This window comes from Hemicordylus capensis, chromosome 6 (genome assembly GCF_027244095.1).
Source record: "Hemicordylus capensis ecotype Gifberg chromosome 6, rHemCap1.1.pri, whole genome shotgun sequence".
In the NCBI taxonomy this organism is placed as follows: domain Eukaryota; kingdom Metazoa; phylum Chordata; class Lepidosauria; order Squamata; family Cordylidae; genus Hemicordylus; species Hemicordylus capensis.
In genome coordinates, this window is record NC_069662.1 from 80,839,289 (window position 1) to 80,862,545 (window position 23,257).

At 44.0% G+C, this 23,257-nt stretch overlaps 1 protein-coding gene across 7 annotated transcripts in view; it reads left to right on the forward strand.

Moving 5' to 3' along the window:
• The window catches only part of EZH2 (enhancer of zeste 2 polycomb repressive complex 2 subunit), a 92,053-nt gene that overhangs the window by 22,369 nt on the left and 46,427 nt on the right, over positions 1 to 23,257 (forward strand). For 5 of the 7 annotated variants that reach the window (XR_008310449.1, XM_053265737.1, XM_053265736.1 and 2 more), the window contains 3 exons: positions 18,031 to 18,155; positions 20,348 to 20,476; positions 21,886 to 22,002. Coding sequence is in view for 6 of the 7 variants with exons in the window: in XM_053265732.1 (XP_053121707.1) it covers positions 18,031 to 18,155; positions 20,348 to 20,476; positions 21,886 to 22,002 (371 nt within the window). In the remaining variant the exon portion in view is untranslated. Of the gene's footprint in view, positions 1 to 18,014; positions 18,156 to 20,347; positions 20,477 to 21,885; positions 22,003 to 23,257 lie in introns of all 7 variants that reach the window. The other 2 variants (XM_053265738.1, XM_053265733.1) reach the window with 2 other exon arrangements.

The window sequence follows — 23,257 nt, forward strand, 5'->3', positions numbered from 1 at the left end:
AGTGTTATATAAAGTTATATATAACTGTCAGATCTCAGATGCATTTCAACCTTTGCCCCTCACAGGACACACTGCTACCTTTAATAGAGGAATGCACCAGACTTAGGTCCTTCCAAAGGCCTTTCTTTGAATTTGCTTGTTTCTTTTGAATTTGCTTGTTTTTCTCTGGCCTGTGTCCCTCTTTCATCTGGAGAGTGGTGAATACACTACCTTTCTGATTTGGTCCCTGTTCATCTTAGAGATACACTCATTTCAAAGAACTGTGACATGTTGTTTTGCCCTCCTACAGGGAAACAAGCGGCCTGTTGCTCTGCCACCTTATGTTTAGAGTGGTAAAATTAAATCAAAAGGGGCAGATAGTGCCAGAGGGTTGTTGTAGGTAGCAAAGCTTCAGGAGAAACCTGAACATTTCACTGGGTAGCTTGGAATCTGCTTCCTCCAGGTCCCATCCCATTCAGCTTGACACCAAGTTCCATAGAAGGAAGTACAGTACATAAACTGCATTTTACAGGTCAACTAGGACTACACATTTATGATATTTAAAAGTATGAATGCTTTTCTTTTTAAAAAGAAATTTTTAGCACATATCTGATCAAATGGTTGTTTCAATCAAATGAGTCTTGGGTAACAAAATGGAGTGTCTTTTGACAAGACCTTTTTAAATAGATGGCATATGTTCTCCACACCCTTATCAGAGGTGTGGGTTTTCCTGAAAAATTTGAATTGAATAAATTTCCAGAAAACCATAAGAATTTTTCCCATTTGCATAATTTTTCCCCTCGGAAAATTATAATGTAACATGTTTCCTAGTGCTTTAAAGAGATTGTGATCTGATTTGGCCTGTTTGAACAATATAATTAGTGGGGGGAGGATCTCCATATTATCCTTCTGTTTATAAATCAATAAAACATATATGTACTAGCTCACACGCTTCCAAGGTATAATATCTGAAAAGCATTAATTACAATGTTGAGATTGTCAGTCTTGCCTAATGTTGAATTGGCATCTATCCATTGTTACTAATCTATTTTATGAAATAATGGATTTTTAGAAATGAACATAAGAATGGCGCTGCTGGATCAGGCCCAAGGTCCATCTAGTCCAGCATCCTGTTTCGCACAGTGGCCCACAAGATGCCGCTGGAAGCCAGAAGCAGGAGTTGAGGGCGTGCCCTTTCTCCTGCTGTCACTCCCCTGCAACTGGTACTCAGAAGCATCCTGCCTTTGAGGCTGAAGATGGCCTCTAGTCCTCCGACTAGTAGCTATTGATAGACCTCTCCTCCATTAAATTATCCAAACTCCTCTTAAAGCCATCCAGGTTGTTGGCTGTCACATCCTGGGGCAGAGAATTCCACAAGTTAATTATGCGTTGTGTGAAAAAGTGCTTCTGTTTGTTGGTCCTAGACCTCCTGGCAATCAATTTCATGGGATGATCCCTGGTACTAGTGTTATGTGAGAAGGAGAAGAGTTTCTCTCTATCCACTTTGTCCACACCATGCATGATTTTATAGACCTCTATCATGTTTCCCCTCAGTCGACTTTTTCTAAACTAAATAGCCCCAGGTGTTGTAGCCTTGCCTCATAAGAAAGGTGCTCTAGGCCCCGATCATCTTGGTTGCCCTCTTCTGCACTTTTTCCATTTCTTCAATGTCCTTTTTTAGATGTGGTGACCAGAATTGTACATAGTACACCAGGTGTGGCTGCACCATTATTTTGTGTAAGGGCATTATAATATTGGCAGTTTTATTTCCAATCCCCTTCCTAATGATGCCTAGCATGGAATTGGCCAACCCCCATCTCTGATCATTGCTTAGAAAAGCACTACAGGACTGATGCAGTGATGCCATAGTAGTTCCTCTTCACCATCATAACTGTCATAGCATAGCTCTCAGATGAGTGCGAGCCTGTGATCACTGTGCTCATATATGAACATATGTGAATCAACCAAAAAGGGTGCTTTATTAATTCTGAAATAAAAAAGTGATACAAAGGGAGGCAGGTGGCTGCATATAAGGGTTGTTCAAAGAAAAAGTGGTGTGCATGTGTGTCCCTTTTAAGAATAAATTAATGAAGCTAGAGCTGAGATGCTTTGAAACAAGGAACATCCGTTATGTTATATGGGTTTTGATGATTTGGAACAAACGTCCAAACAATAGGCTTCCTTAAAGCTCAAAAGACCCTCTGGGGCAGACTCTTTCTGGGGTCCCCCCCCCCAATAAAGAAAAAGGATGAGCATGATGCTGTTATGACATTAACAAGCAGGATATTTGAAAGGAAGCAGCACAGCCTGATGCTGATATCTCCTCTTTACACAAATTTGGGCTATAACATAAAGGTAAAGATAAAGTGTGCCATCAAGTTGATTTCGACTCCTGGCGTCCACAGAGCCCTGTGGTTTTCTTTGGTAGAATAGAGGGGTTTTTACCATTGCCTCCTCCCACGCAGTATGAGATGATGCCTTTCAGCATCTTCCCATATTGCTGCTGCCCGATATAGTACCAGTGGGGATTCAAACCGCCAACCTTTTGTTTGTTAGGCAAGCATTTCCCTTCTGTGCCATGTAAGGTGACAGAATCCAAATAATTAATTCTCCAAGATGGGATGGGTGGGGACGTGGCAGAAAGGAAGTGATTGACTGACAGAGGGGGAGGAGGTAATTGGCTGACAGAGAGCACACAAGAGTTTCAGCATTGAAGTGGAGAGAAATAGTGGCAGTGGCGAGAAGGGGTGAGCGGGCGGCTGGCAGGCGAAGCCCCGCTGGCCAGTAGGAGGAGGAGGCGGTGGTTCGGAAAAATAATGGTGGTGGCGAGGAGGTAGGCGGGTGACTGGCAGGCAAAGCCCCGCTGGCCAGGAGAAAAAGGCGGTGGCGGTGGGACAGCCTGGCCCACCCGGGTGAGATGGCAGCTTCGGGCATGGAGGAAGCAGTGGCAGGCCAGCCTAGCCTGGCCGGCGGGAGGCGGCAGTGGGACGGCCTGGCGGGGGGGCGGGGAGCAGCCGTTTGGCTGGCCATCCATCCAGAAAGCCGGGCATGCTGGCGTGGGGTGTGTGTGTGTACGGCTGGGCCCAACTAGAGGCACAGATGCTCTGCTCTCGGGCCCACTAGTTTAAGTAGATTTTTTCATTGGCATCTGCCATGTGTTCAAACTCAAATTGTTTCTCTGTTTACCTTTTGGAAGCTGCATTTATTTTCTTTTCAAACTTATACTGTCCTATTTTCTAACCCTTTGCCATCAAGATAATCCTTGCAATAGGCTCCCAACTAAACTACTTGGGGCAACATATTGTTAGAGATGTGCCTGAACTGCTTCAGGTAGCTGTGGTTGGGGTGGGGATCAGTTCCTTTAAAAAACAGATCCTTATCTGCTCCTATGCTGCCCCACCGCTTTTCAGGCATGGTACCCATTTGCCAAAGGCCACGTGTGGCTGCAGCACTGCTCCCAGCAGCCTGCACACGGCCTTTTGGAACGTGGGTACCTCACCTGGAAAAGCAGTGAGGCAGCGGAGGAGCAGGTAAGGCCCTGCTTACGTGCTTTTAAAAGGAACTGATCCCCACCCCGCTGAACTGGTTTGAATGCGGGTGCCCAAGCTTGTTTGGCACTTCCCTAAGGAGGTGCCGGACTGATTCGGGCACATCCCTAGTGTAAGTTGCAAATATAGTTAACTTGTGCCAAAAATGAATGGGGATGTAATTTCTGGTTATGAAATTGGGTACATCAGAGCCTTTATTATCTGAATCCTTTGGTTAACCAACACGGCCAGTTGTCAGTGCCAAAAAACCCCTATGTAACTGTAATTGTAATGAGATAGTAGTTCAGTTTATCCTGGCTTCTGATTACCCAGCTGTTTTGAGCATTCCTTAATCTGCTCAAACAAATGAGGCTGGGATTTAGTGAGAGTAATAGAAAAGCAGGCTTTTCATCATAATGTGAAGGGATTGTTTTAGTCTGTATACAGTTTATCCTAGTGGCCCTCTTGCTATTCTGTATCTATAGTTAAAATCAGTAAATTACTAACTGGTTTTCCTATTCTGCACCAATTCCAGATAGCCATTCAAATAGTCACATAAGCTTCCATCTTGCATTTCAGATGCAATTGTGATCTATTGCAGCTGACTTGGACATTGAAGTGATGAACCTGATCTACTATATTACCCAAAGCTGTCATTAACTATTTGTACATGGTTTAAAATAAAAATATTTCTTTACTTTAATACATTTTCTATAAGTAGTTTCTTTCTTGGTAAATTGAAAAGAGACCAATGTAGCTTAGGCATAACGAGCAAGCTCGTTTTATTGCCTCTTTTCAGAATACAAACATTGTAGCTGGCAGCAGAGCTGCAAATGTACATATCTAATACAAGCAATTTTATACACAATTGCAGAAGAACTGGTTTCTTAATATTATGAAATAATTTTACCTTTAAAATAAGTAGGAGTAGCATTTGCTAACATACAAGTTACACACATGTCCAGAGTGAGAATCTTGATTCATAGTTAGTTGTTTTCATAAATAACAGTTTTGGGGGGAAAACCATGTGTAGAGGTTCTAGGCTCTTCAGAGGCAGGGTAGGGCATGAGAAATAAGTAGAGGGAATGTTTTTGTTTTTTGTTTTTAAATGCAACTGATTATATCACCATATTCAGTGTTTGGAAGATTCCATTTCTGCATCTCAAGCCATATACCATCTTCATGCATGTTGTTCTTGATTGTTCTATAGGATAGGGGTTCTCAAACTTGGGTCCCCAGATGTTGTTAGACTTTAACTTTTACAATCCCCAGCCACAAAATTTGAGAATCCCTGATACAGGAGAGGAAAAAATTGAGGAGACCCTAAGATGCCTCTTTGTTGTCTCTAATAAGCCTGAGTTGGACTTATTAAATCTTTTGTCAAGGGCACTTGCAAAATATAACAAAACATTTTTTAATGAGACTGTTTTGTTAATATTAATAGGGATACATTCCCAGTTAACACCCCCAAAGTAATTCTGTTTTGTTTAAAACAAGTGGGCAAGGCAATTCTTTACTATGACTATACATTTCCTTTAAAAAATGCTATTTGTTGTGAACATGCGTATTGTCAAGAAAGAAAGGCTGTGCTTCAGATAGTAGAGGAAAGGTCTATGCTGGGGCCTTTCCACCTGTTGTATTACATTTATATATCACTTTAAAACAAAAGTTCCCCAAGCAGTTTACATAGAGAAATAAATAAGATGGATAAGTAAGTTATAGGCCAACATTTGCAGGAGGGCCACAGTTAGACACCCTTGGTTTATGTGTACCTATGTTCTGAGTATGACCATGGCAACCAATTACAATATGATTTACTACATACTGCTGGTACCCAGTTGTAATCCACACCTAAAACTAATTCAGTTCAGTCCAGCTAATTCATTCATCGTAATTCATTGTTTTAAAGGCACAAAGCTTTCGTGGCACTAGCAGTGATCAGTTAGATAAATTGTTTTCATTGTTTTCCATCCTGTCCATTATATGTCCTTTCTCCTCTTTATCAGTATTGTAACTTCTTTAAAAAATAAGATTGCATTCATGTTCAGTCTCAAATATTTTAATGGGGTTTTCTCTTATTTTTTTAACCTTAGATGCACACTGAGATCTGAAAAATTATTTATTTTGCCTTCTAGTTTCTGATTTTTAGGGCTCATAGCCATTATTATACTGGTGCAAGTTAAGTATAGTTAAGATTAAGATATATAGTTAAGATTGAGAGTGTTCAGTGTTCCACCATTATAAGCCCTAAACATTCTATTGCTTATAAAATCACAACCTTTTGTCCAATCTGCCTGGCTATTGGCATACATTCACAGACAAGAGACACCTTTGCAAATCTGGTGACGATCAGCTGGAAAATGGCTTAGGTAGAGAAGTTTAATTTTTTTTCTTTTTTGAACAGGGTATAAAGGGTTGTTGACTTTTTTTTTTTTTGACTGAAGAAGTGGTATTTAAATGTTTCTGTAGTCAATTTGCATAGTTTCAGCATTTAGACTACATGCCAGAAAATGCCTTTTGTATATCCCTTTGGGACCTAAATCGATGGTTATTTCACAATTGATCTTCAAAGTTGCATTTTAAGAGGCAGAAAAATGCACCTTGCCTGCTGAAAGAGTCTGTGCAGTAGGACTTTTGGAACTGCAATGTCCACAGTATTGCCCACAACCAGTACAAGCAAACCTCATTATCTGTGGTTTAAACACTCGCAGTTTCACATATCTGGAGTCGGGGAATAGGCACCTGACCTTGGCATATGCCGGGGGGTAGGGAGGAGACTCGTGTGTCCACGGGTCGGATTTGTAAAATCCAGCAAGGATTCCCCTTTACAAATAAAGTGCTTGGGTTGGTGGAGGGGCCAAGGTGGATGGCGGTAGCGGTACCTTCAGAATGGTGGCAGAGGTGGCTGCAGCAGCAGATGGTGGCAGAGGTGGCAGCAGGGACTCCTCCCTGCCTGCCTCCTAAATGACTGTTTGTAGCCCATTTTGGGCCTTTCTGTGTGTGCGCACAGAGTGCTTTTATTTCTTTTTAAACAAACCCTTCTAATTTATGTCAATTTTTGGCACATGGTAGCAATGAAGACTGCTGAGGATCCCTGGAGCATAGTGGGGCACTTTGCCCTGCTTTTATTTGCATTTTAGGGTCATTTTTGGCCAATTTCTTAAAAAACAAAACCACACACACTATTTTCAACTGATTCCCCCCGTTATGTACCTAACCCCCATGATGCTATTACCTAGGGATGTGCACGGACCGTGGAGGCATGGTTCGATGGCTGGGGGGGGTGCTTTAAGGCCGGGGGGGGTGTACTTACCCCTCCCGCCGCTTTTCCCCCTCTGGCGCTCCAGTTTTCAGCCACATCTTCGGGGCAACAGCGATCCTGCCCGCTGCCTCTGCCCCCTTGTTGTTGACAAAATAACACGTGGAAGTAACACGCACGCATGCGCCCCCCCGCCAATGTGCGAGTGCCACGCACGTCACAGTGATGTGTGTGATGCGCACGGCAGCGGGCACATGCGCACATGTTACTTCCACGTGTTATTTTACCAACAACAAGAGGGCAGTGGCGGCAGGGAGGACCGCTGCCGCCTCGAAGAGTTGACTGAAAACTGGAGCGCCGGAGGAGGAAAAGCAGCGGGAGGGGTAAGTACAACCCCCCGCCCTTAAAGCAACACACACACACCCAGCGACGGTCCATCGGACCACCAGACCAGTGAACTGGTTTGCAGGCCTCCAACATGACCTGAGAACTGATTCGTGCACATCCCTACCATTACCCAGTTTATTCGGTATTCACAGTTTTGGTATCCTCTGTACTACCTGGGAACGGGACCCCCATGAATACCGAGGTTTTCCTGTATAGAGATCTTGCAGCACACAATGTTGACAAGCCTGCCACTGGCTTTCCTGCCAGCCACTGCCAACTGCTCCTGCCTAGGGCGGCGCAGAACACTGTCCCCCGGTCCAGCTCAGCTTGCAAGCATGCCTCCTGTACCACAAAGCCCAGACTTTCTGTGTCTAAAAGTACCCGAGGAAACTGCCAAAGTTTGTTCGAATCATAATCCTAACTCCATCCCATTTTTTCCCCCAAGGAGAGAGGTTTTTCTGAATTTTGGGGGACATTAATAATTTTTTCTGGAATTTTAGATCTTTTTTGTTAGTCTGGGAGAGGTCAAGGATGCTGCATGCTTTCCTGCTAGGTGCTGCCACCAGTCCTGTCTGGTGCAGTGCAGAGTGCCTGCCTTGGTCTGGCGTGCCGGCGTTCCCTGCTGGTTGCCCCATCCCCATGACTCAGATGGCCTGTCTGCATGTGCTGACTCTGCACATGCACCAGGGCCATCTGTTCTGGGGGCTGGGTAACTGGCAGGGACTGCTGGCTTGCCAGCACGCTGGAGGTGCTCTGCACCACACTGGGTGGGAGTGGCGGCAGCAGCAGGCAGTGGCCGACATGTGAGTCCTTGAGGTGGGGCAGCCAGCAGGAAAGCCAGCAGCATCCTTGACCTTTCCCAGACTACCCAAAAAGATCTAAAATTCCAGAAAAATGCATTAATGTCCCCCCCAATGCAACAAACAAACAATATACACCCCAAACCCCAATGTCACTCATTGGAAAAGCATGGGTTGTAGTTAAGATTGATTCGAACAAACTTTGGCAGTTTCCTCGGGTACTTCTAGACACAGAAAGTCTGGGCTTTGTGGCACAGGAGGCATGCTTGCAAGCCGTTTTATGAGTGTGTGTGTGTGTGTGAGAGAGAGAGAGACTACAATTCTAGTAATATTGGCTGACTTTCGGATGAAATTACTTATGAGTAGTTCATTTTCAATTACTCATTAACATACCCCACTAACTTCAGTGGGACTACTTATGAGTCACTTAGTCTGGATTTCAGCCACCTTTGTTAGAATGATGCAATATCAGCAAGTTCAGGTTCTTCAGAAGTGTTCTTTATCAGACTGGATGTTAGGCAAAGCAAAACAAGTAGAAAATATGGTCACTGGGCATTTTTAGCTAATAGCCCTAAAAGGAAGAGTTAAGAGTCATGTAGCTTAGCCCCACTGGGTTCTAGAGTTGATCTCAGGCTGCACTCAGGAGGTCTGGGACAAAGAAGAGAGACAGTAATGGTTGTTCCTCCGTATTTAGAAAAGATACTCTAGCAGTTGCTCTGTTTCATCTCCAAAGCTAATTGAAGTGTAGAGATGCTTTTAAGACAGATAATAGAAATAAGAGAAACATAGTAATCTTTACAATAGCAATGCCAGATTTTAAGTTCAGGTGTTGCACTAGGTAAAGTCAATAGGGCACTCAGCCCTCAAGAAGTCTCTTCATATGGTGGTAGATAACTTGCTACCCATTTCAGAATCCTCCTGCTAGGCAGTTAAATGTTATTAAAAGGGGGTTGGGGTGTGTGTGTTGGATTGTGAATCATTTTTGTGAATCAAGGTTGTTGTTTATTTGGCCTTGGTTTATTTGTTTCCTGGAAGGGTTTTTCATAGCCAAGTACATAGAAATCACAATGTGTAATTGTCTAGCTGCTTTTTAAAGTACTAGAACAACAAAGAGTTCGTAAATGCAATATAATATAAATGTTTACTAGGTTAAATTTCATGAATAAATAGACTTCATTTTGGCTTTATTCACTTTCTGTTTCTTAAACATGCCCACTTCTAAACTTCTGCTATTTCAACAGTAGCTTATGCAATCAGTCTAAAAATTAATTGTTCTTTTGCAGGACAGTGTAAATTAGCATAAGAACAGCTCTGCTGGATCAGGCCCAAGGCCCATTCAGTCCAGCATTCTATTTCACAGAGTGGCCCACCAGATGCCTCTGAGAAGCCTGTGGCATCTGAGGGCATGCCCTCTCTCTAGCTGTTGCTTCCCTGCACCTGGTATTTGGAGGCATCTTGCTGGAGATGTTCTATAGCCACCAGACTAGTAGCTATTGATAGTCCTGTCCTCTGTGAATTTGTCTAAGTCCCTTTTAAAGCCATCTAAACTAGTGGGCATCACAACATCCCATGGCAGAGAATTCCATAGATTAATTACACGCTGTGTGGAAAAAGTACTTCCTTTGGTTGGTTGTAAATTTCCTGATCTTCAGTTTCATGGGGTGACCCCTGGATCTGGATCATGATCCATTGTGGTCATAAGGAATGAGTTCTGCGCCTGCGCAGTGACCTCACGGGCTGATTGATTAGCTCCTCGCGACTCCCCCTCCGCCTGCACGTGCTGTGCCTAGTTGTTAAAAGAGGCGGTTGGGGCGTCCAGTTTCCAGTTTCTCGCAGACCGCCTTAGCGTTCAAACCTCATTGCTGTAGCTCCTTGTTATTTGCTTAGCTTATTTAGCTCTTATTGCTGACTTGTATTTGGACTACAGACTTGAATTTGGATTACGGACTTGGATAATGGACTTGGCTTTGGTTTTGACTGATATTTTACGGACTTGAACTCAGAAAGGTAAACTGACAGGATTTGTGTAACGGACTTGTTCTGATGAAAAGATTTGTGTAATGGAAGGTCTAGTAACGGACTTGTTCTGATGAAAAGATCGTCGTCTTTACGAATGCTGACCTTGGATTACTGATGTGATGGAAGTTAAGAAGATTTTTAAGCGGTGTGTAAAATGCCACGCAAAGCTTCCATCGACAGATTATCACTTGTCTGATGTGTCTTGGAGAGGAACACAACACTACAGCCTGTAAAGTCTGTTGCTCTTTCTCCAAACAAACAAGACAAAATAGGCCACTTCGACTTTGGGGTGCGTTATATGACGAGGCACTCTGCCAGCCAACACCACGCCCTAATACTTCACCAACCGTGCCGTCAGTGAGGTCGACATCGAGCTCTATGACGTCGAAGGTAGCTGCGGAGGCGCAGCCTGATGTCTGTGGTACTGCACGCAAGCAGTCTAAAACCACATTGATGGATTCGGAGAAGCCGGGGGACAACGGCTTCAAGAGGCCAAAGGATGTTTCTAGGAAGCAACACAAACATGAACGCGCGTGCCAAGAGAAAATAACATCTGGGGATTCAGGGCCGCTGCCAATAAAGAAAATTCGCACCCCATTCCCCTACAGTGGCGCAGACATTCGAAGGCGACTCGGACGAGTCCACCTCGGTTGCTCTGCATAGTTCTAAGGCTTGTGGTGCTTCGATGCTGAGCCCCCGACCGATGCCTAGTAATACGCTGCAGACCACATCCACATTGTCTACTGCTCAACTTCATATATCAATGTCAACACCGACGGGAGTTACGCAATCTGCCCCATCGATATCGATCACCTCAGTATTGACAGGAAAAGTAATTTGCTTGCTTTCTCCAGCACGGACCCCTAACCAGTCTCCGTCAATGCCGAGAACACCAGGGTTACATGTACAGGACAGGGAGCAGTATACTGACCTAAGGGACCTGATGGACTCTGCATCGCGTACGCCATCGGGATCGACCTTCCAATGTTTTCTAAGTACAGGGCTCTAGATATTGAGCCGGATGAGAATGAGCTTAGGCTCCCACCTATAACGCCTTCTTGCTCAGCTCTACATGTACAGCATATATCAGACAGACATGGACCTTTCTTGTATCCTTCCACATTGACGGCACCATCCATGCTGACACAACCTTTGACATCGATGCTGCCCTCGACACAGCCATCGACATTGGTACTTCCATCGACATAACCCTCGATGTCGAATCCAGCACAGGCGTATATATCCAGATCTTCCGCGTCTAGACCACACATGGAACCACAAAGATTATACTCACCTCAGAGGAAGCCAGAGCATACCTGCGGGTTCCGCCACACATTGCCTGATGCTGCTGCTGAATATTTGCGCTGGAGAGCCATGCAGATACCAGAGCAGGCTCAGTGCCAAGATCAACATCAACCCCAACTTCATTGTGTGCTGCAGCCAGTGCGGGTATTGGAACAACCAGTGCAAGTATTGGAGCAACCTGCTAGTCGAACGCTGGCAGCACTACCCTAACCACATGTGCAGCCACTGGAGAAACCAGGGGGCAAGAGGAAATGAAAATCAACCCTTCACCCTCAGAACCACCCTCTTCGCCGGGAGACTGCAATATGGAAGAAGTATCTTCAACAGGTTCAGATTCTGACTACATCAGTGGGAGGTCTGATCCACCATCAGATGTGCCACCCAGACTTTCTACTTCTCCCACAGAGGAGTTGAAAGCATATCATGCCCTTATACGGGATATTGCGGAGGCCCTAGGGATGCCATTCCTATGTTATGCCCCTTTTGACCCACGAGTATACCCCTTAGGTTCTGGCAACAAAAGTCCCCAGACAATGGTGTTGTAGATCCAGTTTATAACATGATGGGCAGGTCTAAAACATCCCACCCAGTAGCCCTTAATATGATCCAAGCAATTAATAATGTGGCTAAAACAGCATGGGAAGCCTTGCACATCTCCACACCTACTTCAAAGCGTTTAGAGAACTTATACAGAATTTGTGAGGAAGAGAATACATACCTTTTGCATCACACAGCACCCAATTAGTTAGTCGTGGACTGTGCATCAACATCCCGGGGAGGACGCTGTCATACAACACCTGGGGATAAAGAAGGGCGTAACATTGATGTGACGGGTAGAAAGATCTATACCACAGCTAGCCTGGCTATTCGGATTGCAAACTATGCTGCCTGCATGGCGCGTTATAGTCACCTGCTATGGGACTCCTTGTTACAAGACTCTACGTCCATGACACTGGAAGAGTTCCAATGGAAATTTAATGAAATTTATGAGAAGACAACGGCAGTAACTAGATAACAGTTGAGCGCCTTTAAGCATCTCGCGGAGACAGAGTCACACACAATGGTGACAGCAGTGAGCATGTGCTGCCATGCCTGGCTTTGTTCAGCGTCGCTGCAACAAGACATGAGAGAAAGAGTTGAAAGCCTTGCTTTTGATGGGAAAGGCCTTTTTCACGACGATACAGATTCTACAATGGAATCATTTTTAAAAAATCAAAATTCACAGCACGTACCTTCATGACATCCTCAGGTTAAACGGGAAACTCGTCAAAGGGCCGCTCCTTCACTCGCCAAAGAGCCTTCAAATATCAGGACAGAAGAGACTTCAAAAGACAGTATAGACCATATAGACAGTCTAAAGGCTTTAACCAAAAGTTGAAAGGCAATACTACACGTCCAAATAAGGATAATCCAAAACAAAACTTTTGACAGGACTGTCCGTCCACTGCACAAACTGTCCTTCAACCACAACATGGCCTCCTTAACACCCACGGAAGCCAGTCATGTTGGAGAAGGAAGCGATTGTTCAGGTGCAGTGGCCAGACAGACTATTGGGCTATTACTCCCGGTACTTCCAGATGCCGAAGAAGGATGGCAGAATCAGGGCAATAATGGAAATTCAGAATGACGACATTACAGGCTATTCTTCCTTTCTTGGCCCAGGGTACTTGGGCAGCGACCTTAGATTTGAAGGATGCTTACTTTCATGTGGGCATCCAGGAAAATCACCGCAAATATCTTCGGTTCACAGTGGGAGATCAAATATACCAATATCAGGTGCTACCCTTCGGTCTCTCGACTGTACTGAGGGTATTCACCAAGATGGTGGCAGTAGTAGTGGCCTACCTGAGAATGCAAGGGATGATGGTCTGTCCATACTTGGACAACTGGCTCCTGGTAAGCCACAGCGAAGAACTGCTGATCGAACAAGTTCGACACATGATCCACCTGCTCGAGGACCTGGGGATCACTATCAACTGGAAAAAGTCCAGCCTCATTCCCAGGAAACAAATACATTTCATAGGTGCAGTGCTGGATTTCGAAAAGAAAAGGGCTTATTTACCTCAAAAGCACATTCATCAGATTCATTCACTGATTCAGAGATTTGCGCAAAACCCGCAGCAACCAGCAGTACAGATTCAGAAGCTATTGGGCCTGATGGCCTCCTGTGCCACCACGGTTCTATACACACGGTTGCTCATGTGCACATTGCAACACTGGTATATGCACAACTTCCATCCCAGTGTGGACAGCCAAAACATGTGCTTGGAAATCTCACAAGTGGTCTTGAGGGATTTGCATTGCTGGATGGAGCCCAACAATCTAACTCAGGGGGTACCATTCGAGCCATTGGCCTTGAATTGCTGCATAACGACGGATGCGTCTTTGACGGGTTGGGGTGCACATTGTGATGGCCATTGTGTTCAAGGAACGTGGACATATCTCCAAGTCAGGCAACATATCAATTACCTGGAACTGATGGCAGTGTTCCTGGCTTTGAAAGCATTCCAACCTCAATTACAGGGGTTGGTGGTCCAAATAATGCTGGACAACACGACGGCAATTGCGTACATCAATCGTCAGGGTGGGACAGTCTCCATATCATTGTGCCTTCTTGTTCGACGGATATGGGAATGCTGCGTTCGGCATGTCATCTACCTGACTGCACTCCACATAACAGGTGTAGACAATCACTTGGCTGACAGGCTCAGCAGAACTGTGGATTACGGCCAGAGGCACGAGTGGGAGATAAAGACTTCATACCTCGAAAGGATTTTCAATACCTGGGGGGTCCCTGCGACGGACTTATTTGCAACACATGCCAACAAGAAGTGTGCAAGCTATTGCTCGCATGCAGGCATTGGAGAAGGGTCCCTGGGGGATGCATTCCAACACACATGGAGTGTGGGACTCCTATATCTGTTCCCCCCGCTACCACTGATAGGTTGCATGCTGGCGCAGATTATTCAGGACAGAGCCAACTACATTCTACTGACACTGTAGTGACCATGCCAACTGTGGTTCACACTGCTTCTACAATTGTCACAGGAGACCTATCTCAGATTCCCTCAAGTACCAGATCTGTTGCAAAGAGAACAAGGAAAGGTCTTGCACCCTGAGGTCCACACATTAAAGATGACAGCCTGGAGGATCGGTCTATGAGGGACATCCTACTCAACAGTAGGAGGCAGTCAACAAGGAAAAATTACACTAGCAAGTGGAGGCGCTTTAGAGCCTATATGAAAGATAAGGGAGTCAGCCCCTTGCGGGCCACTCCTAGGGACGTAATGCTATACCTAACTTCCTTGAAACTTAAAAGCTTAGCTAATGTGTCTATCAAGATACATTTGGCAGCCATTTCAGCAAGACATAGGGGTTGGGATGGGAAGACTGTGTTCTCCCATCTAGACTGTAAGCGATTCATGAAGGGGTTAAATAATTTATATCCACCTGTACAGCAGCCGATGGAACAATGGAGTTTATCCTTAGTGTTATTGGCATTGACAGAAGGGCCATTTGAACCTTTGGCAACGGCACCCTTCAGACTGCTTACATTAAAGACTGCTTTCTTGATGGCAATCACATCTGCGAAGCGGGTGGGTGAGCTAACGGTTCTCCGGGTAGATAAACCATATACTCAATTCTATCCTCACAAAGTGGTCATGAGATTGGACCCGCGCTTCCGCACAAAAATTGTGATGGACTTCCATATTAACCAGGAAGTGGTATTGCCCACCTTCTTTCAAAATGCAGAAACACCCTTAAGTGATAGCACTTCATTCACATGATGTGCAGAGAACTCTTATTTTATTTACAAAGGACACAAAGTTACAGAAAGACTAGGAGACTCTTTATAGGTTTCAAAGGGAAGTGTAAAGGCTGCCCAATCTCTCGACAATGCCTAGCTCATTGGTTAGTGGAAGCTATTTGCATGGCGTATAAGTGTCAGGGTGTTGCCACGCCGAGGATGGTGCGTGCTCACTCAACTAGGGCTTACGCGACATCCGCAGCCCACTTGTCTGGCATTAGGATGTCAGATATCTGCATGGCAGCCACCTGGTCTTCACAACTGCCGTTCATCAAACATTATGCATTAGATTTGAGGATGGTGAAAGAGGCAGATTTCGGGAGGAACGTACTAAAAAGGGAGTTAGCATGAGCAAGGGTTTACTGCACCCACCTCTTAGAGGAAAAGCTGGCTAATCTTCCATTCCTTATGACCACAATGGATCACATTCCAGATATACAGGTTGCTTACCTGTAACTTAAGATCTGGAAGTGATCCGTTGTAGTCATAAGCCTCTCCCAGCCATCCCCACTGCAGGTTTAAAAAAAAAGGGGGGGGGGAACAGTTCAACTTGTGGATCGTCACCTTGGACGGTCTGCAAGAAACTGGAAAATGGACGCCCCAGCCGCCTCTTTTAACAACTCGGCACAGCACGTGCAGGTGGAGGGGGCGATGTGAGGAGCTAATCAATCAGCCCGTGAGGTCACTGCGCAGGTGCAGAACCCATTCCTTATTACTACAATGGATCTCCTCCAGATCTTAAGTTACAGGTAAGCAACCTGTATTTTTAGTGTTGTGTGTGTGTGTGTGTGTGTGTGTGTGTGTGTGAGAGAGAGAGAGAGAGAGAGAGAGAGAGAGAGAGAGAGAGAGAGAGAGAAATTTCTCTTTACTCCATGCATAATTGTATACACCTCTATCATGTCTCCCTGTAGTCGCCTCTTTTCCAAACTAAAAAGCCCCAGATGCTGTAGCCTTGCCTCATAAGTAAGGTGCTCCAGGTCCCGATCATCCAGGTCCCAGTCTGCACTTTTTCCAGTTCTACAATGTCTGTCTTAAGATACAGTGACCAGAACTGAACATAGTACTCCAAATGTGGTTGCACCATATATTGTATAAGGGTATTATATTATTAGAGTTTTATTTCCAGTCCCCTTCCTAGTGTTCCCTAGCATGGAATTGGCCTTTTTCACAGCTGCCATGCACTGAACTGACACTTCCGACAAGCTCTTCCACAACAATCCCAACATCTCTTTCCTGGATACGGTAGTCACTGACGGTTCAGACCCCACCAGTGTGTATGCGAAGTTGCGGTTTTTTGCCCCAATATGCATCAGTTTACACTTGCTTACATTGAACTGTACTTGCCATTTTGTTGCCCACTAATCCAGTTTGTAGAGATCCTTTTGGAGCTCCTGTTTTGGATTTCACTACACCAAATAGTTTAGAGCAGGGATTCTCAAACTTGGGTCCTCAGGTGTTATTGGACTTCAACTACCATAATCCCCAGCCTCAGTGGCCTTTGGTTAGGGATTATGGGAGTTGAAGTCCAATAACACCTGAGGACCCAAGTTTGAGAATCACTAGTTTAGAGTAATCTGCAAATTTGGCCACTTCACTGCTTACCCCAATTTCTAGATCATTTATGAATGTTAAAGAGCACTGGTCCCAGTACAGATTGTCGGGGGACTCCACTTCTTTCTTCCTCCACTGTGAAAACTGTCAGTTTATTCCTACCCTCTGTCTCCTGTCCTTCAAACAGTTCCTGTTCCTGTCCTTCAAACAGTTGCCAATCCACATCTGAACTTGTCCCCTTATCTCATTACTACTAAAGGTAAAATGTGCCATCAAGTTGATTTCTACTCCTGGAGCCCACAGAGCTCTGTGGTTTTCTTTGGTAGAATACCGGAGGGGTTTACCATTGTCTCCCCCTACGCAGTATGAGATGAGGCCTTTCAGCATCTTCCTATATTGCTGCTGCCTGATATAGTACCAGTGGGGGTTCGAACTGGCAACCTTCTGTTTGTTAGTCAAGCATTTCCCTGCTGTGCCACTTAAGGTGGCACTACTAAGTTTACTACTAAGTTTACTCAAAAGCCTTTGGTGGGGAACTCTGTCAAAAGCTGTTTGGAAGTCCAAGTATACTATGTCAGCCAGATCACCTTTATCCACATGCATGTTAACACATTCAAAGAAACTCTTACTCAAATTCAAAGACACTTTTACTCTATTTTTCACATCCATTGAGTAATTTACAATGAGGTGGTTTGCTCAACTACAAATGAATATACTGAATGCCTTTTTTCCTGTGTAGAATATTTTTTATATTTTAACTCCAATTTAAAAATTCATATCATTTAAACTTAAAAAGCACATAGTTGTATCTGCCTCCATTGCAGCTCACCAGCATTATTTTAAAATAAGCCCCGCCCCACCCCGCCCCGCCATCTGTGGCTGTTCCATCCTTTTGACTAATGGTTGTTTGAATTATTTGCCATGAGCAGGCTGCAAGTTGTTACTGCCACTCAACTCACTTCTTTGAGATTTTTAGAGGTGAATCTATTGGCAGCTTTTGTTTACTAGAAGCATGGAGTAACAGTAGTGAACACAGGCCTGACTATTACGCATTAGGTATTTTGATACTTCTGTGGCTTCTTGTAACCATACAATTAGCAGCAAAAGTCCTGAAGCTTATCTTAAATGTAAATTTCTACAACTCCACTACGTGGGTAACAAACAGAAGGGTGTCTTTTAGGTTGCTGTAATTTGAACTTCTAAATGGAAACAATGGCACTCTAATCAAGCTGGAACCTGCAAAAGATTCTATATCCCCATAATGCTTCATTCAGACAGACGTCCTTGCATGTGTGAACATATGGCATTGATGGAGATAAGGCACTGTTGAGAGAAATGCTTAGAGCAGAGCTAACTGCGTTTATGATTTTTATATCCAGGTTCTATTTCTTGCAGGGATAATCATGGGTCAGACTGGTAAGAAATCCGAGAAAGGACCAATTTGTTGGAGGAAGCGTGTAAAATCAGAATATATGCGACTTAGGCAGCTCAAGAGGTTCAGACGGGCAGATGAAGTAAAGGTAACTAAGACACCTAATACCAGTAATAAGGTATTAAAATGACTCTTATTCAATATGAATTTGTTTAAATACTCTGGTTTTGTTCTTAAATGTCTTACCCTGGTTTTGACTAACACCCTACCTACACCTTGGTTTTGAGGAGAACTCATCATGGCATCTTTGTTCAGTGAAATAAACTCCTCTTTAATAATCTCTAGTGCATTTGCACCAGTTGCTTATGTTGTGATCTGTTTAACTGTTTCCCACAAAGCATTGTCCTTTCTTTTAGACAGACCCGTATATTGGCATTAGAATAGGTCTTGCATGTGTATACAAAGTGCATAATCCCCATCATTCTCAGCATGGAATTTGAATTCTTGTGACAGAATGGCTGGAGTTATAGCCGGGCAAAATGAAGGGAGCAGCATCACAGTTCAGATTACTTTAAAATGACTACTTCCCTCCATAAATTGTTCTGATGAGACCATGTAAAGTAGCTTTAGAACATTAAAAGTGTCCACGATTAAGACTTATTGGGCAACATCCAGGCCAGCACTCCAGTGCATGAGTGCAGCACTCCTTCCATCCATTGAAGGAGCTTTGCACTATGCTAAAGCTCTTGATGCCACCCTTTGAGTTTTAATTTCATATGGCAGTAGTAATATTTTGTATTCATAAAAACACTTGCTAAATATTCAAAAGCACTTCACATACAATGAGGCTGTTCTCACAAGCAGTCTAGCCTGGGCCTGACCACCTGGATCCCGGCGTTCCCGCCCAGCCTAACCCCACTCCTAAGCGCTTAGCCAAGGTTAAGGGAGTAAGCACTCCCTTAACTTCTGGGCTTGTGTCTCTCCTCAGACTCCATGGGCACCTAGAGAGCCCTTCTGATGGGGGAATTCTCCAAGGCGCTCTGCTCATCGCATGGTGCCTGTGGGACATCTGGAGCCTGGGAAAATGAGTCCCGTCCTCTGATGATCCATGCTGCTCCCGGCAGTGCGGATTGTGTGGGCACATGGCTCACATGCCGAAGGGACAAAGATTGATTGTTGGTCTGGGGAAGGTAGGTTGAAATCTGCCTTCTCACCTGCACGATCGTGTGAATAGCCCCTATGAGTAGAGCATCAAAAGGACTTATGCATTCACACATGGACTTCTCAGGACCTGCCCCACCCCCCCTTCCAGCTAATCCTAGAGGTCAGGACATGTAGTGAGATCTAGACTAGTGTTTCACTAGCACAACAGGATAAGTTGCACATACTGAAGAAGTTTGCAGAGGTGCACAAAGCTATGATTCCTTGTGATGTTGTGCAACTTTTGGTAGAAGACTTCCAGGACACATACAAGGTTGTTTAGTCTGCCCTGCAACATCTTCTGCTAGTGGAAGAACTAATCTGGAACAGACTTTCCTGCCTTTGGGCAACATCACTGTACTATGTCCTTGCACTAGTGCAATAGCATACTCAGGAGTGAGTATGTGGCTTATTTTGATCTTGGCCATTATCTCAGTAATGCAACAACCCTGATATATTGCAAAAGCTCCCTGGTGAGTTTGAGCTGAAATTCCTGGCCCATAGCTCATGCTCTTAAGTTCTACTCTACATTAGGTCAATACTGCTGTGCTACTCCGAACACTTACTCTGACTTCATTGGTTATAATATTGGCATGATGGTGTGTGATAGAGTACTACATGTTAATAGCTCTGGGAATACATCCTCCTTATATGCTGATGAGCAAATATTGTGACTGAGGACTTTATACAGCAGAATAATTCCTGGATCAGTTTATGTGTAATTTTGCCAGATGCAATAAAATTTTTCTGTATTTGACTAGCTGTTTTTGAGACAAGGTACTTAGGATTTGTTGCTTTACGGACCACGGGACCCTGTGGAATAAAGGAAGAGAGAGCAGTCTTTTTCATCCCCATTTCTTAACCCCATATTTTCAGTATATCTCTTATGGTATAAGGCCATTCGATAGTACACTGTGGGCTGCAGTTGAACTGCTGAAGTGGAGTATAAAATACTCTTTGTTTACTGAAATCTAGGAACATATACTTTATAAATGGTATATGATATCTGTAGTGGATTTTATTATTTGTATATGTGTAGTTTTCCACAATGACATGAACATTGTTCTCAGGTACTAAATAATTTTATAAATGTGTGTGAATTTTTATCTAAATTTTGTTTTAAAATTATTTTATCTCCAGAGTATGTTTAATTCTAATCGTCAGAAGATACAAGAAAGAACTGAAATCTTAAATCAAGAATGGAAACAACGACGGATACAACCTGTACACATCATGACTTCTGTGAGCTCATTGCGTGGGACCAGGGAGGTTGGTTAACATGATGTGTTGTAGAAATCCAGCTACAAAGTTGTCAACACGTCTTTGTTTTACTGGAAGAAAGTTGGTTAGCATTTCTCTCCATAATGATAAAATATGACATTCTTTGTTTATGGGCAGAACAACCTGTATAGGAAGTATCCTTTCCTGGAACTCAAAAGGTGTGTTTAATTGAAATTGTGTGGAAGGAAGGAACTGATCTTCAATCTCTAAAGTGACCTTTATCCTCAGAGGCAACAGGCTCCTTTCTGGCAGTCCTTTGTGTATGGGTGTTGTGGGGCGGAGAGAGAGAGACACCAGTTGTCTGTCCCTTGGCTAGACAAAAATTGAATCTTCTCATGAGACAAATAAGAAAATGGAGCTTGAACTTCTTGTTTAATCATGTGTTAAGCAAGTGATATCCATGGGGTCCCCCAGCATTAGCCCTTTATCCCAAGCGTGCCCTGCTTCACTATATATACTTTTGCAGCTTTCTCCGATTCCAGCTGAGATGAAATCAGAGCCTGTTGTCTCTGGTACCAACAGAAGCTTTGACAGAGCCCTCCCTTTCTTAGACACCTTAATTAATGACTTGTGTGCAAACCAAAAAACCCAAGCAAATGTGAATCAGCTTTTATTGTGGTGCATGGTGGGCTGCATGAAGTTTGGACAAGCCTTGGTGGTTGTTCACACTAGGGAAGATTCAAGAGCCCCTTGCTAGTGTTCTGGTTTACACAAGAGTGAATCAGTGGCTAGTGTGTCAATATTGTTAGTATTTCAGCCCTTGCTCAGTTCAAAATATGCCCCTTGTTCAAAATTAGTTGCCAACAAGAGTAGCAAACCATACACATTGTTTCTTTTGCACTTTCTCTGTCCTGTGCCTCTCTACTTCTGTCTAAAAGCAACAGGCAGGCAGCCATCTAACTAGGAGCCATCAGTGCAGTCTTCCTTCTAAAGAACTAGGCAGCCTTTCCATGCCTGTGTATGTAGCAGGGTGGCATGCCAGGGCAAGCTGAGCAGTGGGGTCTTGCAGGCTGCTTGGAACAAATTCTTACACTGACTGTCCACAAGGCTGCTAAGTGGCATCTTCATAGAGGCATATGACAAATTGCTCTAGGTTGCATGCACACAACTCAGCCATATTATTGGCATAACAAGTTTTATTTGTTTGCCTGTTGTTAGAGTATAGGTATATCTACCATCCATATAAGCAAAAGTTATATTATAGGGGGTTGGTTCAAGTTAGAATCAGGCATCTGCAAGGATTTCTAAGGCTGTTTATGCTTGTTGAATTAGAACTGTTCATGTTTCCAAATAAAGTTATAGATTTTCAAAGGGGTAAAGTCACTTTTTTTTGTTGCTTTGCTTCCTAGTTTTAAAACAATTTACTACTAGTAATGTAATTATGTCTCTTCTTTCAGTGTTCTGTCACCAGTGACTTAGACTTCCCAAAGCAAGCCATCCCTCTCAAGACTCTGAATGCTGTTGCCTCAGTACCCATAATGTACTCCTGGTCTCCCCTTCAGCAAAACTTTATGGTAAATAAAATATGGGGAAATAAACTAACGAAAATGGAAGCCAATGATTGTAGTGTGCTCTGCATGACTCAGTATTATAACTAAAATACCTGACCCAGTGTGCTATCATTCTGGCACTGCCACCATGTCATGACTGGTTATAAATGACTTTGGACGTCTTTATTGTGTGCTGTAATTGATCTTATAAGATTAACTTATTCTATTCTTCAATATTTTGATTTTGCAGAAAGCATCAGAGTTAATTTACCTTTTTAGTTAATAGATTTTTACTAGGCGTGTGTACGGAACTGGTTCCGTGCACACCCGGGAGGCTGCCGGTGGTTGGGTGGGGGGTGACTTTAAAGCGTGGGGAGGGTGAACTTACCTCCCCTGCTACATTTCCCCATCCAGCGCTGCTTTAAAAAATGCTGCTGCATGGTAGCTGTATGCCCTCTTACCACCCCAGTCAGCGTAAAACCAGCAGTGGTGTGTGTGTGTGTGTGTGTGTGTGTGTGTGTGGTTTTACGCTGACCTGGGTGGCAAGCGCGTATAAGCCGCCCCACACCAGCATTTTTTTAAAGCAGTGCTGGAGGAGGAAACGCATCTGGAGAGGTAAGAACACCCTCCCCTCACCTTAAAGTCACCTCCACCCCCACATTCGAAACAGTTCGAATGCGGCGGTTCCAAACCTGTTCAGTGTTTCTTGAATGGAGTGCCGAATAGGTTCGTGCACATCCCTAATTCTTACAGGAGACTGGAAGCATGCAAAAAGTTTTCCATACAGATCTGCAGCATCAAATAACTTGAGACAAATATAGCCACAATAAAGCCTCATTAATTTCAGTGGGAAAGAGAAGTGTATGCGTATCTTTGTCCCATTGAATTTGTGACTTAACAGTACATAGTTTTGACTGAATCAAACCTTTATGTATAATTTCTTTGATTTTGGATTATCTTTGCTCATGTTTATTTTATTGTTAAATTTTATATACTACCTTGCTTAACAAAATACCAAACTGCCTGATCCTCCTTGGTGTAGTGATAGTGGTTTGTAGGACTGATGATGCAAGTACCAATGTAGGGACTACTCATCCAGATGCATTTAGTGTAGAAACTCTAACACAGTCTGGATGTGCTTCCCCTACCCATCACAGCCATGACTCATAAGGTGGTTCTTTGAACTGAGATAGAGATGGAACATGGCTGCAATAGAGTGCAGCCTGGCTAGGAATGGTGGAGGAACCCCTTCATTAAGCAGCCTTCCATCACCTAAAAA